We start from the raw sequence: 16,640 nt of genomic DNA on the forward strand, positions 1-16,640 counted from the left end.
TCCAGCCAGCCTCCCCAGTTTAAAGCTGAGGACACTGAGACCCGGAGAGGGACAGGGACCTGGCAAAGTCCCCAGGGAGATGCATAGTCATGCCCTGTGCCTGCTCTGGGAAACCTAGCCTCGCCTAAGACTAGCCTAAGTCCCTAATGCCTGGCCCCAAAGCTAGCCTCTCTCTTAGGGAGAAGGGAGGCCTGCTGCCTGCTTCCCAGATTGGTTGGAAACCAAGCCTGACCTCAGCCCAGGGGCAGGCAGAAGGCGGGCCATCTCTGCCCAAAGACTATTTATAGGGCTCAGCCAGGAACAAGCTATCCCGGGGTGTGAGCGTCTCTCTCCAGGGTCAGGCAGGAAACAGGATTTGGCAAGTCCAAGGACCTCTCTTGGACCCCAGGATCCCTGGAGAGCAGGAATGGGCCCTCCAAGGAAACAGAAGCAGCTTTCCCTCTCCAGCCCAGGGTCTGGCCTGAGAGAAAGGCCGCTGGATGAGCGGGGAGCCCCACCTTGCATCTCCACAGCTTTGCAGAGGTTATTTTGGCAAACTACAGGCTGAGAAAACCCTTTGTGGGTTGCTTTGAAGATCTGAGACTCCTCGAGAGAGGCCCGGAGGCCAGTGAAGCAGGAGCAGCAGTCAGGCCGTTGGGCCTGGGAGACCCAGGAAGGGGTCTGGCCGTTTTCAGGATGTCAGGGACATGACCCCTTCAGCATGAGCTTAAGCCCCATCGTGAGAAACTGAGAATGATCTTTTTAGCAGTAATGGCTGGATGACATTTGAACAGGCTTCCCACAGAGGTGAAGAAAGGGGCTTCAGATTAACACACCCTCCTAAGAAAGATGTTGCCAGGGGCGCCTGGGTGGCTCAGTGGGTTAAAGCCTCTGCCTTTGGCTCAGGTCATGATCCTGGGGTCCTGGGATCCAGCCCCACATTGGGCTTTCTGCTCAGCGGGGGACCTGCTTCCCCCCCCCACCCTCCTCTCCACTACTTGTGATCTCTGTCTGTCAAATAAATAAAATCTTTAAAGGAAGGAAGGAAGGAAGGAAGGAGGAAAGAAAGAAGGAAAAGAAAGAAATATGTTGCCAGTTTCCATGACCTGCACGACATCCAGGAAAAAGCAAAGGTCTGAACCCAGAGAGACCAGTCCCAGGCCTAGCCTCACGGATTCCTGGCTCATGCCTTCATGACCACACTTTTACAAAGCCTCTGGGGGAGCAAATCAGATGCTATCCATTGAATGCTCTGCCCAGAGCCCTGCATAGTGTAGATGCTTAATAAGTTCTATTTCATTCCTCCAGCCCCAGAGAAGTCTGGCCTCAGAGTGTGTACTCAGGAGATGTATTCTAGATTAAATCTTCCTCAGAAAAGAACAGGTGCCCTGCCCTCTCCAAACAGGATTGCTGGGCAAGGAGTTTCACCCAGCAAGACTCATGGAGGCCCTCTCAGAGGGCATGAATCTCCCCCCGAAAATGATCTGATTCTCAGGAAAAGAGAGGAACCTCCAACCTCCTCTTCCCAGCAGGACTAAGAAACCGGTTTTCCCTCTCCCCCCTGTCCTCACCAGAGCCCAGCCCAGCCACAGCACCGAGAGTTCTCGGCTTCCTCATTCCTTGCCCTCTATCTGGGGTTATGAATCCCTGAGGAACCAGCTTCAGACCTGAGGCAGCAAATTAAGTGTGTGTGAATGTGGCTGCTCCAGTGAGCCCAAGGTCAGAGATGCTGGGTATGGGGGATCAGGAGCAGGGTTTGAACTGAGGAGGACAATAGGGGTTGATGTTTCTTTGAACTTAAGCTTGGAAAAATCATGGAGGGCTTCCTGGAGTTGGTGTCTTTCCCTCTGATTTCCCCTTAATTGCTTTATGGGAAGGAGACTGTGGCTTCAGGGGGTGAGAGGGTGGATAAGGTCCCTCTTTGCAGGAGGCAGAGATGTTAGGTGGCTCAGCCACTCTGGAGGTCAGGTGTGCCTGGAGGGGAAAAAAAGGGAGGTTCTAGGAACACATGTGGGAGGGCCAGAAATAAGGAGGAAGGTCCTGGCAATGACCTGTGAAGGGCCAAGGCCTGCGCTCCCGGAACAAGCGGTGGACTTTGAGTCATGCAGATATGGGGCCCAGTCCCAGCCCTGTCGTTCACTATCCATCCATGAGGCCCCTGGCAAAGTCATTCACCTCTCTGACTTCCTCATCTCTCAGATGGGAATCATAAATCCTGACCGCCCACAATCACATTAAACAAGACCCATAGGTGGGGTTGCCTAGCAGAGTGCAAACCCACACAAGGGTGAACCAATACAATCTATACAGTCAATTGTTTGGTAAATAATTGTTCAATGCGACAAGTACAGTGTTGGGTGCACCAAGATGTTCTGAGGACAGTCCCTCTCTCCTGCTTCCATGATCACTGGTTGGAATAAGCCAGAACAGCAAGTCACCTGTGCAGCCTGAGTTGGTCCTAGGTGCCCTAGGCACCCCAAAGAGTGAATTAGGACCATACAGGGAAAAAGCCAAAGTAAAAAGAGATGACAGCCTGTGGGTCCTAGACCCACAGAGGCCCCCAACAGAAAAACTGGACATGGGGTGCCTGGGTGGCTCAGTGGGTTAAAGCCTCTGCCTTCAGCTCAGGTCATGATCCCAGGGTCCTGGGATCGAGCCCCATATCAGGCTCTCTGCTCAGCAGGGAGTCTGCTTCCTCCTCTCTCTCTCTCTCTCTCTGTCTGCCTGCATCTCTGCCTAATTGTGATCTCTGTCAAATTAATAAATAAAATCTTTAAAAAAAAAAAAGAAAAGAAAAACTGGACATACTACCAAAGATATTTGCAAAAGGAAAAGCAATTCTTTATTGCATGGACACACATGGCACAAACAACCTTGTTACACAATCCAGTGGCTTCCTGCCCGTCACTGCTCAAAAGCAGATGGGGAGAGCTGGAAAGGAGTGGAAGGGAGAGCATGCCAAGCACCCAACAAAGAGAGCTTGACCCTCTGGAAGCAGGGACTAGGGTTTGCTCTTCTGGCCCCTCTAGCCAGTCCTCCACTCAGCCTGGGAAGCGGGGAGGTGACGAGGGACATCTCTCCTATACCAGGCACTCAGACCTCTCTCTTGCGAGAAGAAACCACCTTCCCGTCCACTGTCTCCTCGACATTGATGCGAACTTTGCCGCCGCCACTGCCTCCCAGGGAGGCTGTAGGAAGAAGGAGCAAGCTTCAGAGTGGGGGACCCTCACTTTTCTCCCCCAAGGCAGCCAGGACCTGGCTAAGCTCAGGGAGAACTGGACAGCACCCCAGAGAATGGCCACTGGCCGATCCTTCCAGAGTGGCCAGGAGGTCTGGTGTTGAGTCACTCATCATAGAGGCAGCTGGTAGCAACAGTTATGCCCCGCAGTGAGCAAGAAAGCCAGGGATTTAACTGCAAGTGAACAGGAAGTGACTGGGGGCCTCTTAGCATTAAATGCAAGAAGGTGGGCCCTGGGTGGGCCCTGGAAAGATATTCCTTTGACAAAGCCTGCTCAGGCTGGAAGGTTCTCAAGAAATCTTTAACCCCCACTTTACTGGGGCTGATAGAGGGTTCCTGTGGAAGAGGTGTAGAATGGACGTGTCCCCGCCCAACTGACATGTTTGGTATCTTTCTCCTTCCAGCCCATTCCAGGGGGAATGGTGGCTTCAACAGCCCCCTTGCCACCCCACACAGGAAGCGTGAAGCCTTCTTACCTTCTCTGGCGCCAATGCCAGCCATCCTGAAAGAGAAGGGAAGCTGGTGTAAGAGAAGGGCTTGAGCCCGGGTCTCCGGAAGGGAGTCCCCAGTGGCTGGCCAAGCAATCGTCTCCAGCGGCCCCCACCACCAGCCGCACATGTGACTTCTCTAGAGGCTGGGACATCCTGAAAGCCTGTCCACACACCTGCCACCCTCAAGCAGATAGATTCCGAATCAAACTAACACCCTATCCGCTTCCTTTTCGCTGTCCCACTGCTATCCGGGGAGGACCAGCCGGCCCCTCTCTCATCCCTCCCCCCTGCACCCTCGCCCCCACCTGGCGTCCTGGCCCTCCAGCAGGCTGCGGTAGGTGGCGATCTCCTGCTCCAGCCGCGACTTGATGTCCAGCAGCGTCTTGTACTCCTGGTTCTGGCACTCCATCTCACTGCGGAGCTCGCTCAGCTGGGCCTCCAGGCTGCTGATGAGCCCCTGAATCTGCTGCAGCTGCGTGGCGTAGCGGCACTCCGTCTCGGCCAGTGAGCCCTCCAGCCCGGCTTTCTGGGGGCGGCAGCAGATCGACAGACATCTTGTCAGACCAGGAAAGAAGCTGTCGCAGCATGTGAACCAGCATTGAACGGAGGACAGGGGACCCCCTCGGCCAGGGCTTGGGAACCCAAGACTTAACCAGCCCTGGATGATGGGAAAGGCCAGGTGACACTGGGGCAGGCTGCGGCAGGCTGTGGTGAGCTGGGGGGCAGGTGGCCCTACCATGCTGAGCTGGGACTGCAGCTCGATCTCCAGCCCCTGCATCGTGCGCCTCAGGTCTGTGATCTCCGTCTTGCTGGTCTGGATCATCTCTGTGTTGGAGGCCACCTCCTTGTTCAGCTCCTCTGTCTGTGGGTCACACACAAGACCAGTGAGGCCCACAGGCATCCTAGGAGACCTGGGGAGCTGGGGCGGGGCCTCGAGGTCAGGCCCACCTTGCTGAAGAACCAGGCCTCGGCGTCCCGTCGGTTCTTCTCCGCCATGGCCTCATACTGCTCCCTCATCTCGGCCAGCACGCGGGTCAAGTCCACGCCTGGTGCCGCGTCCATCTCCACGTTGACCTGGCCAGCCAGCTGGCTGCCGTACTCCTTCATTTCCTGCAGGGTGGACAGGTCCCGTTTAGGGACAGAGGGCTGAAGGGAGAGCTGGGAGCCTGGACTCCCACAGGCCCATCCTGGCTTTGTCCCTAACTCACTGCACACCCTTCGCATTCCTGTGTACCCACCCCAGCCTCTGTTTCCTGCTGAAGGTGAAGAGGTTCAATCACGTGGGCCCCTTGGCTCTGAGGGCCTCTCTTCCTTGCTGGATGCTACAGGAGGACCTCAAGACAGTGTAACCCCTGTCTGAGCTCATGACACAAATCAGGACAGCAGGTCACACTGGCCCCCTGGCCCGGCTATGGATCTGAGAAGGAAAGGGGTCTGGGTCCTCAAAGGATAATACCCCTTGTTCTCCATGGGGACCCCTGCTTTGGTGGAGGGGAGCATATCTGAACCACTAAGCTCTTCCGCTAACTAGAAGGAGGTGCCGGGGCCCCACTCTGCCTCCCACCTCCAGCAGCCCTGCTGACCCTCACCTCCTCATGGTTCTTCTTCAGGTAGGCCAGCTCCTCGTTCAGACCCTCAATCTGCATCTCCAGGTCGGTCTTGGCCAAGGTCAGTTCGTCCAGCACCCGGCGCAGCCCGTTGATGTCGGCCTCCACGCTCTGGCGCAGGGCCAGCTCGTTCTCGTACCTGGGAAGAGAGAGGGAGCCCAGAGGAAGAAAGGGGCTATTGGAGCTGCGGGAAGGAAAGAAGGCCGAGAAGGGGGGTGGGGAGGCGGGGTATCCAGGAGGGGAAAGGAAGCAGGAGCGTACTTGAGCCTAAAGTCGTCCGCCGCCAGCCGGGCGTTGTCGATCTCCAGGATGACCCGGTTGTTGTCAATGGTGGCCGCCAGGATCTGCAGGAGACAGGGAGTCAGCACCTGGAGCAGTGTTCTGTCTTTCCTGGTGTCTCCCCACCCTGTGCTCCAGGTCAGACCCCTGGCCGACAGTCTCCCCACTGACACCAGCCCCAGAAGCCTGTAGGCTCCCCAAGACAGGATACAGACGCCCCTCAAGTACCCACATGAGGTCTTCCTGCACGCCACCCTTCCTGGCTCCAGGCCGTGAAAGACCAAGGAATCCAGAGCGCCCAGACTCCCCCGTGGGAACTGCCTGGCCAGGAGGGGTTGTGGTGGGGTTCAGGGGGCTCTAACAATAGCCCTCTCAGGGATAGTCCACCAGCCTGCCCTGGTCACTGGACTCCAGCACACCTGGACACAGCCATGGATCCACAGAACATCCCACAGCCAGGAGAACCCCAGAGGGCAGGTCAGAAAGGCATGCTGCAGCTGAGGAAACTGGTCCAGGTGGGCTGCAAGGGTGAGTAAGTGGCTGGCAGAGCACATCATGAGTTCGAGGTGTTCTAAGCCCCAATACTGCTTTGGGCACCAAAGATATCCTCAAAGGGTGAGGCAGGTGGTCTTGACCTTCAGGGCTCCTGAGGCAACACTTAACCGCTCTTACAAAAGAAGCAAAGGGGGACTGGATGCAGAGTCCTGCTGGCGTGTGTCACTGCCCCCACCTCGGACCCCCTGGTCCTGACCAGTCTCGGGATCTTCCCACACCGCCAGGTGGAGCGGATGTGTGCCGGATCCCCACCAGGAAAGCGTTCCCTGCTCTCCAAGCTATACACCGACACTCACTGCCCAGGCAGGAAAGCGTTTCCTTGAGGCAGCTGGAGCGCTGATGTTACGGACCTGGGCATGCACCAGCCACCTGCTCCCGTCTCCCTGACACCTGAGGACTCACCTTGTCTCGGAGCTCCTCAATGGTCTTGAAGTAGGGGCTGTAGTCCCGCTCCGGGCTGCTGGGGCTCTGCTTCTGGTACCAGTCCCGGATCTTCACCTCCAGCTCCGTGTTGGCCTCCTCCAGGGCCCGCACCTTGTCCAGGTAGGAGGCCAGCCGGTCGTTGAGGTTCTGCATAGTGATCTTCTCGTTGCCAGAGAGAAGGCTGCCATCGCCACCACTGTAGTCACCAAAGCCACCGCCAAAACCCCCACCAAAGCCACCTCCAAGGCCACCCCCAAAACCACTACCAGCCCCTCCACCGAAGCCGCAGCTCATGCCACCCCCATAGCCCCCTCCTGACCCCGAGGAGACGAACCTAGCAGAAGAAGCCGAAATAGTGCGGCTTCCACCGCCCCCACAGAGACTCCCCCCACCAAAGCCGCCTCCTCCAACCCGGAGGGGGCCCCCCCTGGTAGAGCCACCCCCAAAGGTGGAGGAAGAGGTCTGCAGAAATGTGGTGCTCATGGCTGGGTGGTTGGTGAGTTAGCAAGCACAGAGGCGCCGGGCGAGGAGGAGGCTGGACTGAGAGCGGAGTGAGCACTGCCCCGTCACCCCCCAGCCTGGGGCTCCTTATATACCCCTCCGAGGGGGTTGTGGGACCGCGTCTCCTCCCCCAAAGGGAGGCCAACTCCCTTGTTCAAACGGGACTGCCTGCACACCTCTTCAAGGCTGATGTGGAGTCTCTCTTTCTTTTTTTTTTTTTCAATGAAACAAAAGAGATGATTCAGAATGAATCGTGTTTTGCCCCCAGGGCCATGGTTTTAACACTTCCCTGGCAGGTATCTCCGCACTCTGGGAGAACACGGAGAGTAGCGGGGAGCAACACCTTGTCACTCCACAGCTCCCAGGCCTCCGACCGCAGGGGTGGAGCAGCTCAGGCCCCATCTGTCCTCGCCAGACTTCTCTGCTGTCACCAGGCCAGGACCCTCCCCCCAAGGCGGCCAGCTCCCCTCTCTCAGTTTGGGTAGAGTTCTCTGTGTTGTCCCACTCTCAGACCCCACGAGTAAGCCTGCAGGGCCCAGGGACAGCAGTGGCCTGGGGTGGGGGGGGTGTCGGAGAATGAGTTGGGGGAGGCACGGGGAGGCTTGCAGAGCCTCTGGGGACAAGCTGGGGGGGAAGTCATGGGTCAATTTCCAACTAAGGCGATCAGAGAAGCCTACATATGTCACTTCCCTGACAGGTCAGGACTCTCCTCCGCCATGCCTCTTCCCCTTCCCTCCCACCCCCAGCCCCATTGCCCTGGCACTCTCACAAAGGCCAGGAGGCTCAGGGCTGACAAGGCGCTGATTGATAATCCCACCACCTGCCAACCGCACATGTCCCTGAACCTTTGCTTGCTCCTAGGACATGCGTCGGGGCAAACCTCTGCAGATAAGACTGGAGCACAGTCCAGAAAACCCCTGTCTTCTCCAGAGGGAGGCATGTTCCTGCAGAGCAGGGCTACAGGAACTCTGTCCCGTCAAGCGCTTTGGGGCTAGGGAGGGACCCGACCCCGAGCGCTCTATGTGCCTGAGTGTTGGGAGGGAGGATTCGGGGACGCCTGGCAGGCAGACTGGAAGACACCTTTTCTCGGAGAAGGACGCTGAGGCCAGAGAGGGGAGCTGAATGACCAGGGGCCGGTTTCAGGGATACGTAATATACAAATCCTGGCCCACCGGCCCGGCTCCAGGGCTCTGGGGGAGCCAGGGGCTGGGGAGGGAAGCAAGGCTGATCTGGAGAATCAGAAGGATACTTGGTCCAGGGCTGACGTGCAGTGACATACGTGGAGCTCCGGAGTCCCTCCGGCTCCGGTTCAAATCCTGGTTCCATCAGTTACTACCTGTGAAACCCTTGGCATGTTCCGGTGGCAAGGGGCACTCTCAGCTTCCACCTGAGGCCTGAGAGCCCCCAGCCTGCCTCCTCCTGCCTCCCTATCTTCTAAGGAAGCAGATGGTGGGGCTCAGGACCTGGGGTTCCCCTCTGAGCTGGGGTGGTACAAGAAGGAGCGCAGGCCGTGGTGAGTGGGGGTGGATGAGCTGGGCCTCTGAGCGCTGAGCGCAGACAGGGCGGTATTGTTTCGTGGGTGGGTGGGTATTGTCTTTTCCTCCGAAAGAAAAATAATCAAACTCAGATCAGCCACAGCTCATTAAAGCCTCTGCAGACATCACGGCCCCAGCAATTAATAAGGGAACGATTACACGCCATCACCCCAGGCTGAGCAAGGGCTGGGCCCCAGCCAGCCCTTCTTCTGCACCCTGACTCCCCTCTAGCACCCCTCGAGAGGTGGCTCTCACACACTATCTGGCATGGCAGCTGCCCCAGTCACAGATCCCTGTTTTCAGTGCAAACAGCTCCTGTGAACTCAAGGTCTTGGGCTCATTAGCCCCAGGTGGGGAGGCTGGGCAAGGGTGGGGACTCAGCTCTGTTTGGCTCCAGCCCAGGCTGCAGCCCAGGGTCCTGCCCCAGGCAGCACGCCCAGAACATTGTGCCAGTTTCTGTCCTTGGCCCACTGCAGAGTGCCGTGCCCGGGGCCTTCTCTCCTTGGGATGGCATGTGCAGCCCAGTGGAAAAGCCTGGGCTGGACTCCACCTCTCTGGGTGTGACTACCTCTCCGAGCCAGGTTCCCAACTTAACGCTGGGCCATCCTTCCACATATATAAGGGACTCAGGATAGTCCGAATGACAGAAGGAGTTAACTGTTTAGCAGATTTAGAGTTTTGGTTTTACAAGATGGAAACCGTCCTGAGCACGCATGGCGATGCTGGTGGCACCATATGTGAATGGACTTCAGGCCACAGAACTGTCCGCTTAACCATGGCAGAGATGGTAAATTACAGTGTGTGTATTACCGGAATACACAAAAAGACAATGGAGCCATTAACACTCAGTTTTACTGGGGGGTTCCAGTGAGCATCCAGTCACACACAGCAGCAGGGTCCTCGACATCCAGCCTCACTCCCCACTCCCTGGGGCCTGGATAATTCCTCCTCTATTAGGTATGTGACTTTCTTAGTAATCCAGCTGCCACTCTCAGCCTCAGTCTACCAATCTGGAAAATGGAAACACCTCCCCCCCTCTTGCCTTGAAGGGGTAGAGCGATGCCTGTGGCCGACAGGAAACGCTCTGCAAACTGAAGAGGTCACAAGGACGAGCAAGGAGGGAAAGACCCGCCCCCTGAATCCTCTCCCCTTCTCTCTCCTTCCCTCCCTCTCCCTCTTCTCCATCCCAGCCTCTCTGTCAACAGGGCACCTCTGGTATCAGCTCCATAACTGAGACAGACAAGTGTCCCAGCACTTGCCTTCCCCCACCTCCCTCCCCCCCCACACACACAAAGGAAGGCTTCATTCCTGACACCCAGACCTGCTACCCAGTCACCTGTCCCACCTGTGTGGGGCCCAGACCCCGCCCCACAACCACATTCCAGGGGCCTCTGGGGTATAGGGGAGGGTTTCAGCTGTGACAACAGAGACTTTCACGAACAGGGGACAAGTATCTCTGGGCAGTCCCAGCCTGGGGGTGAGCCAGACCTCTAAAATTAAGCAGGGGCGGGGTGTGGCTGTGGGCGCCACAGCAGAATAGCTAGGGAGGGGCCGAAGGAGCTCCTGGCCCAGGGAGGAAAGGAAGAGCTGGGCTCTGGAGTCCCCAGTTCTGTGACCTGAAGCGAGTTTAAGACCCACAGGAAACTGGCAACAAGAGCGCCTCCTTCAGGATTCTCAGCACAGGGTACGACTGGATCTCAGCCTCCTTGGTACAGCGCTGGGCACACCTGGCGGCCACGTGTGCCCCTCCAAGAGACCTTCCAGGGGCACGGGGTGCAGTGTTCCCCCCCGGCCTCCTCCAGAACAGGATCAGACAGATCCATGGGGCCTAACAGACCCACTCAGCCTGAACCTCTCAGCCAAGGGGAAATGGGACTACTTATTTACCTTTAATTGGCCTCAGTTCTTGGCAGCTGAACTGTAAACCACAGGGGCAAGACCATACCCACACAAGGGCAGAGTTAGACCGAGAAGCTGGGACTTGGGTTCCTTTGCTGGCCTGGGACCAACTTCAGGCAAGCCAGGTTGGGGGTCTGTACGGGAGGTCTGGGTCACAGCTGGGTCCCGTTCCGGGCTCTGGGCCCAGGTATGAGCTGGTGGGTGTAAGGGGCTTCTGTGGGGCTGCCCAGGGATGGATGAATGTGTTGGTGCATGCACACACACACACACACACACCCCAACAGGTATACCCTCTTCGGCTTTCTAAGTGGGAGGCCTGCCCCCATCACCCAGGTTCTGACCCACAAAGCCCCAGGCTCTCCTTCGGTAGGTGGAGGAATGTATTGATAGGACCTGGCCCAGGGGACTGCAGTCCCAGACCCTCACATGGAGCAAAACTGACAGGTATTAAGGACCTGGCATAAGGTGCATCAATCCCAGGAGACTGGGGTATAGGGTGGCACCATCAGGAAACTTTGTTTCTGGTCCTGGCTCTGCCATTAAGTCACTGTGTGACCTCTGACAAGTTACTTACCCTCTTTCAAACTGTTTCTTGCTCTATAAGATGCTACTCATCTGAACTGCCTTTTAGGGTTGTTTGATCAAATAGTATATACTAGGTGCTCAATTAAGCATTCCTTTCAGACACACAAATATATACCAACCCTTGAGGAAGTGAAGTGGAGAGAAAACTAAATCTGAAGAGGAAAAACAAAAAAACCCACAGTTTCAAATCCCACCTTTGCCATGTTAGAAGAGTCACATATATAACAAACCACTTAATCTCTGACCCTTAGTTTACCCATCCATAAAAAAGGGAGCGATGTGGGGTGCCTGGGTGGCTCAGCCTGTTGAGCTTCTGATTCTTGGTTTCACCTCAGATCATGATCTCATGGGTCCTGGGACCTGGCCCTGCGCTGGGCACCGTGCTCAGCAGGGAGTCCGCCTAGGGATTGGATTCTCTCCCTCTGCCACCCCCACCCCAGTCATGCACACTACACTCTCTCTTTCTCAAATAAATAAACCTTTCAAAAATGTGCGGGGACTGGGGGAGCAATGCTTGTTTCACAAGCCTGTTTTAAAGAACAGGTCAGATAGACAGAGTTCCGCAAACAGGAATTACCCTACCAGTAGCTGCTGGTGAGCACCCTCCCACCTTCCCCTGAGACAGACAGGGTGCACTCTGATCTAAATAAAACCAAAACAGGACCAAGAAGTTCTGGCCCATCTCTAACGGCCAAAAAAACAAACCCAACAACCGTCCTCAAGCCATAAAACTTTATTGGCAGGTCAGGGGGAAGAGTCAGGGGTAGGGTCCCTCCCCTCCCATGGCCCTACCCAGGGGTCCCCTCTGCAGGAGGGCAGGAAGCCAGGAGGTGCTGGACTCAGAGTGCCTTGGGGGTGGGCAGGTTGTCCTGGCCCTCCAGCAGGCTGCGGTAGGTGGCGATCTCCTGCTCCAGCCGCGACTTGACGTCCATGAGCCGCTGGTACTCCTGGTTCTGGCGCTCAGTGTCTGCACGCACCTCACTCAGCTGGGCCTCCAGGGCGCTGATTAGAGCCTGGATCTGGGCCAGCTGGACTCCAAAGCGGGCCTCTATTTCTGCCAGCGTGCTTTCCAGAGCAGCTTTCTGAGGGCAGGGAGAGGGAAAGAGACTCAGGGGAGACTGGTTCCCAGAGAGGGCATGGGCACAGCCACAGCCCAGGCCGTGCAAGGCTTCGCGGGCTCCATTATGCATCCCACCGGGCTGGGCATACGGACCGTGCTTAGGTGAGACTGCAGCTCAATCTCCAGACCCTGGAGGGTGCGCCGCAGATCCGTGACCTCCGACTTGCTTATCTGCAGCTGCTCTGTGTTACCGGCCACCTCCCGATTCAGCTCCTCGGTCTGCAAGAAGAGAGGAGGCAGAAGGAATGAGCACTGAGGCAGAACTCTGCCTGAGAGCATGAAGATCTCTCTCCCTGCCACCTCCCTCAAGGACACCTGCTACCCACTGCGTACCCGGCTGATAAACCAGACTTCAGCATCTTTTCGGTTCTTCTCAGCCATGACCTCATACTGGCTTCTCATGTCACCCAGGATCTTGGCAAGGTCGATGCCTGGAGCGGAATCCACCTCCACGCTGACCTGGCTCCCCACCTGGCCCCTCAGGGCACTGATTTCCTGGAAAGACACAGCAGAGATGGGCATGTTAGAGCCCAGAGCCTGCTGGGCCTGGGCCAGATCACTCCCCCATTCCCCAGACGGAAGGGGCTGGTTCGGGTGCAGACCTCAGAGCCAGCACCGACAAGACAAACTAGTGGTCAGTCCATCCACTGCTGGGGCCCTGGGAGCCCCGCTCCACACCCGGGGCCATACCGATGGTGCAGCAGGTATGGCCAAGGTCAAGAGGATACCGGATAAAAATGTCTTCAGCCCTGGGAAGCTGGGGTGGGGTGAAGAGATGGCCCAACCTGAAACCCACCTCCTCATGGTTCTTCTTCAAGTAGACCAGCTCCTCCTTCAGGTTCTCGATCTGTACCTCCAGGTCGGTCCTGGCCAGGGTCAGCTCATCCAGCACCCGCCGCAGGCCGTTGATGTCAGCCTCCACACTCATGCGCATGGCCTGCTCCATCTCAAACCTTTCAAAGGAAATAGATATAGTCAGAGCAGCATTTCCTCTGAACCCCTGAAGACTTCCCCCCATCTCCCGCAGGGTTCAGGAGTCCATGGGGGGCAGTTGCTTCACGCCAGCTGGGAGGAGTGAGGACAGAGTCTGGTCCCCCCACTGCACTGAGCCCCCAAAGGACCTGGGATTGCCCCTCCTTCTCTTCCCCGGCTTCAGCAACCCACCAAGGCAAACACACTCACTTGGTTCGGAAGTCATCTGCAGCCAGACGGGCGTTGTCAATCTGCAGGACAATCTTGGAGTTCTCGATGGTGGCACCAAGAATCTGGAAGATAAGAGGCAGGAAGTTGGCACCAGTTTAGTGTACTGGCACTGCCCACCCCCTTTCTTCCTAGGAAAGAGAGGAGAGCAAATGAGTATGCCTCTAACCCCTAGAGACCAAAGCCCAGCCATATCTCAGCCGTCCGTTGGCCAGCTCTCTGGGAGGTCTTGAAAGCAGTCCAGGCCCAGGAGCTGCAGCAGGAGAAACCATCATCAGGGACGCTGAGCCGACAGTAGGGCACAGGTGCAGGAGGACAGGGAGGTAAGTCTGGGAGGAAAGTGTCTGAGAACTGTACCAGGGGAAACTCTAAATAGTCTTACAGGAGGCAGTCTCTAGCGATCTGCCGACCAGATGCAGTGTTGGGGTACTTTTGTCCATAGCCCCATTCAAAGCACATTCTGCCTCAGGAAAGGGAAGTCCCATTTCTTGGGCATCAGTTATGTGCCAGGCACTTTGCCCCTCATCTTTCACGCCAGGTCAGTGGGTATGCCTATTTTATAGAGGCAAGAAATGAAGCTCAGGATTCCTTGTCCAAGTTCACCCCTACCTGAAGTCCCACTGCTGTGATGGCCATATTTACGCCATTGGTTAAGGTACTTGGGTTTATGTTTTTCAAAGAGCAAGTCATGACTCATTAGTCATTGTACTGGGAGGTCATTTGCATAGTTTTTTTAATGAACTTGAACAGAATATAAAATATGAGATCACCCACAGCACAGTAAGTATTGTTTCAAGAAAGTTTCGCTAGGGCACCTGGGTGGTTCAGTTGGTTAAACAGCCAACTCTTGATTCTTTGCTCAGGTCATGATTTCAGGGTCCTGGGATGGAACCCTGCACAGGGCTTCACACTCAGAGGGGAATCTGCTTGAGGAAACTCTCTCCCTCTCCCTCTGTCCCTACCCACACCTCTCTCTCTCTCAAATAAATAAATAAATCTTAAAAAAAGAAGAAAGAAAGAAGAGAAGAGAAGAGAAGAGAAGAGAAAAGAAGAGAAGAGAAAAGAAGAGAAAAGAAAAGAAAAGAAAAGAAAAGAAAAGAAAAGAAAAGAAAAGAAAAGAAAAGAAAAGAAAAGAAAAGAAAAGGGGCGCCGGGCTCTCTCAGTCGTTGAACTTCCCAGGGTCCTGGCTCCCTGCACCAGGCAGGGAAGCCTGCTGCTCCCTCTCCCACCCCCACTGCTTGTGTTCCCTCTCTCGCTGTGTCTCTGTCAAATAAATAAATAAAATCTTAAAAAAAAAAAAAAGGAAATTTTGCTTCCATTTTGTGTGTGTTAAGGACAGAGAATGGGTGAAGAAGGTACATGGTAAAATGTATTATTGTCAGGTTACAATTTTTTAAAGTGTGTAAGCAGTATTCTATTTTGTTGTTTACAACTCTAGCTGTCCCTCCTTGTCCACAGGTCTGGTTTACCTGCTCCATGGGCGTGGCACCCAGCACCTGGCGAGCACTGGGCGACATCGTGGGGAGCTGCGTGTTTGGAGCCCCAGCACGTGGGATCATTAAAATGTCCCGCTGGTTACTGATACATTTCTTCCGGGCACCCTGCAAGCCTTTAGGGGCTCCCTGTTAGACCTATGGCTCCAGCACCCCCAACCCCGAAAAGGACGGGGTTGGGGGGGGTGGCTCTGCGTGTGTTATCTCGCCTTTACCAGATCCCTAGGCCATTATCATATGTCCCCTCCCATTCTTCTTTGAAGTTTCTAACTACGGGGTGCCCTCCGCCCCCAGCCCGGGCGGGGCAGGAGGGGCTTCAGCCTGAGCTTGATGGAAACCAGAGCTGCCCCACCAGAGAAAAGGAATGCAGACGGGCCCATGCCGGGGGCAGCAGAGGGTAGGTTTGGCCCGGGGTGGACTGCATTCCTCTCAGGCCAAATTCCTGCTTGTCCCTGCTGCAACTGCACCCCCGGCCAAGGCCCCTAGGCAACCTACAGCCTTGTCCCACCTCCTCCCACTCCTCCGGACCCCATCTCCCAGGCCTCCCCACCCACCAGCCCCGCCCCCGCCGCCTCCGCACACCCCACCCACTAACCCACCCTCTTCCCGATACCCAGACCTCCACTTCCTGCCCCATCGTCCTGCCCCTCCTTACCTGCCCCTCCTTACCTGCCCCCTGCTCTCGGCCCCACCCTGCGGCCCTCCCACCTCCTAACGGGCTGGCTCCGGCCCGGCCGGGTGGTGGCGCGGGTCCCTCCTCCGGCCTCGCCTGGCCCGCGGGGCTGGCTAGGTTTGCGCTACAGGTGCACCTCCCGTAGCTGGGCCGCCGCCCACCTTGTCACGCAGCTCCTCGATGGTTTTGAAGTAGTGGCTGTAGTCGTGGGCCGGCCCGGACCCCTGCTTCTGGTACCAATCCCGGATCTTCACCTCCAGGTCGCCGTTGGCCTCCTCCAGGGCGCGCACTCTGTCCAGGTAGGAGGCCAGGCGGTCGTTGAGGTTCTGCATGGTGAGCTTCTCATTGCCCGCCAGCAGCCCGTCGGACCGGGCCCCAAAGCTGCTGCCGAAGGTCCCGCCGTAGCCCCCGCCGTAGCCCCCGGAGGACGAGGACACGAAGCGGGCGGAGGACACAGACACGCCGCGGCCGCCCGAGCCCCCGTGGATGCTGGGCGCGCGGAAGGCACCTCCCGCCCCGAGGCGCAGGGAGCCGCCGCCCAGGCCCCCGAAGGACGAGGTGGCGGACGACTGGCGATAGCTGTAGGAAGTCATGGCGAAGGAGGACTCGGGCGACACTGGTCAGAGGTGCAGCGGTAGGCGAGAGGAATGGCGAGGGCCTCACCTGGCGCCTTTTATGCCCGGGGCGGGCGGGGGAAAGGGGAGGGAGAAGGGGCGGATATCTGAGCCCCGAGGAATTTGCAGGCTCCTGGGTACAAATATGGGCGTTCTCCCAATTGGTCAGTTCCTGGTGGCTCTACCTCCAGCCCTTCCTTCCCGCGGCCCTGCGGGGAACTGCCCCACCCCAACTCCTCCGGAGCCCCGACTGCACTCCTCCTCACCTCCTAGCGCACTCATTCCTTTCTTCACCCCCATCACACACAGAGACGCCCTCATTCACATTCTCACCCTCCCCAGGCTTGAAACCCCCCAGGAATTAAGTGCCCCAGAGAGTAGGCTCCTAAACCCTGTCCTCCCTCCAACGCCGCGTCACTCAGAGACCCCCTCTGGAATTCTGTTCTGG

At 56.9% G+C, this 16,640-nt stretch overlaps 1 protein-coding gene across 3 annotated transcripts; it reads right to left on the reverse strand.

The window, feature by feature from the left end:
* Nucleotides 1–2,796: 2,796 nt before the first annotated feature.
* On the reverse strand, nucleotides 2,797–16,171 carry LOC111151313 (keratin, type I cytoskeletal 15). Of its 3 annotated transcripts, XM_022509219.1 has the most exons (9): nucleotides 15,979–16,171; nucleotides 6,552–6,976; nucleotides 5,577–5,659; nucleotides 5,298–5,454; nucleotides 4,657–4,818; nucleotides 4,445–4,570; nucleotides 4,014–4,234; nucleotides 3,694–3,719; nucleotides 2,797–3,167 (listed from the first exon to the last, which is right to left on the reverse strand). In XM_022509219.1, exons 1-9 carry the CDS (start codon nucleotides 16,169–16,171, stop codon nucleotides 3,073–3,075), a joined length of 1,488 nt encoding a protein of 495 aa, XP_022364927.1. In that variant the 3' UTR covers nucleotides 2,797–3,072. The 3 variants fall into 3 exon arrangements, with proteins under 3 accessions (XP_022364927.1, XP_022364928.1, XP_022364929.1); XM_022509220.1 differs by lacking the exon at nucleotides 15,979–16,171 and having other exon boundaries at nucleotides 6,552–7,055; XM_022509221.1 differs by lacking the exons at nucleotides 2,797–3,167; nucleotides 3,694–3,719; nucleotides 4,014–4,234; ... (3 more) ...; nucleotides 5,577–5,659; nucleotides 6,552–6,976 and adding exons at nucleotides 11,595–12,174; nucleotides 12,306–12,431; nucleotides 12,546–12,707; nucleotides 13,009–13,165; nucleotides 13,395–13,477 and having other exon boundaries at nucleotides 15,740–16,171.
* Between the last annotated feature and the right edge of the window lie 469 nt (nucleotides 16,172–16,640).

The sequence above is a fragment of the Enhydra lutris genome, unplaced genomic scaffold (assembly GCF_002288905.1).
Source record: "Enhydra lutris kenyoni isolate GAN:26980312 unplaced genomic scaffold, ASM228890v2 scaffoldscaffold26, whole genome shotgun sequence".
NCBI lineage: Eukaryota > Metazoa > Chordata > Mammalia > Carnivora > Mustelidae > Enhydra > Enhydra lutris.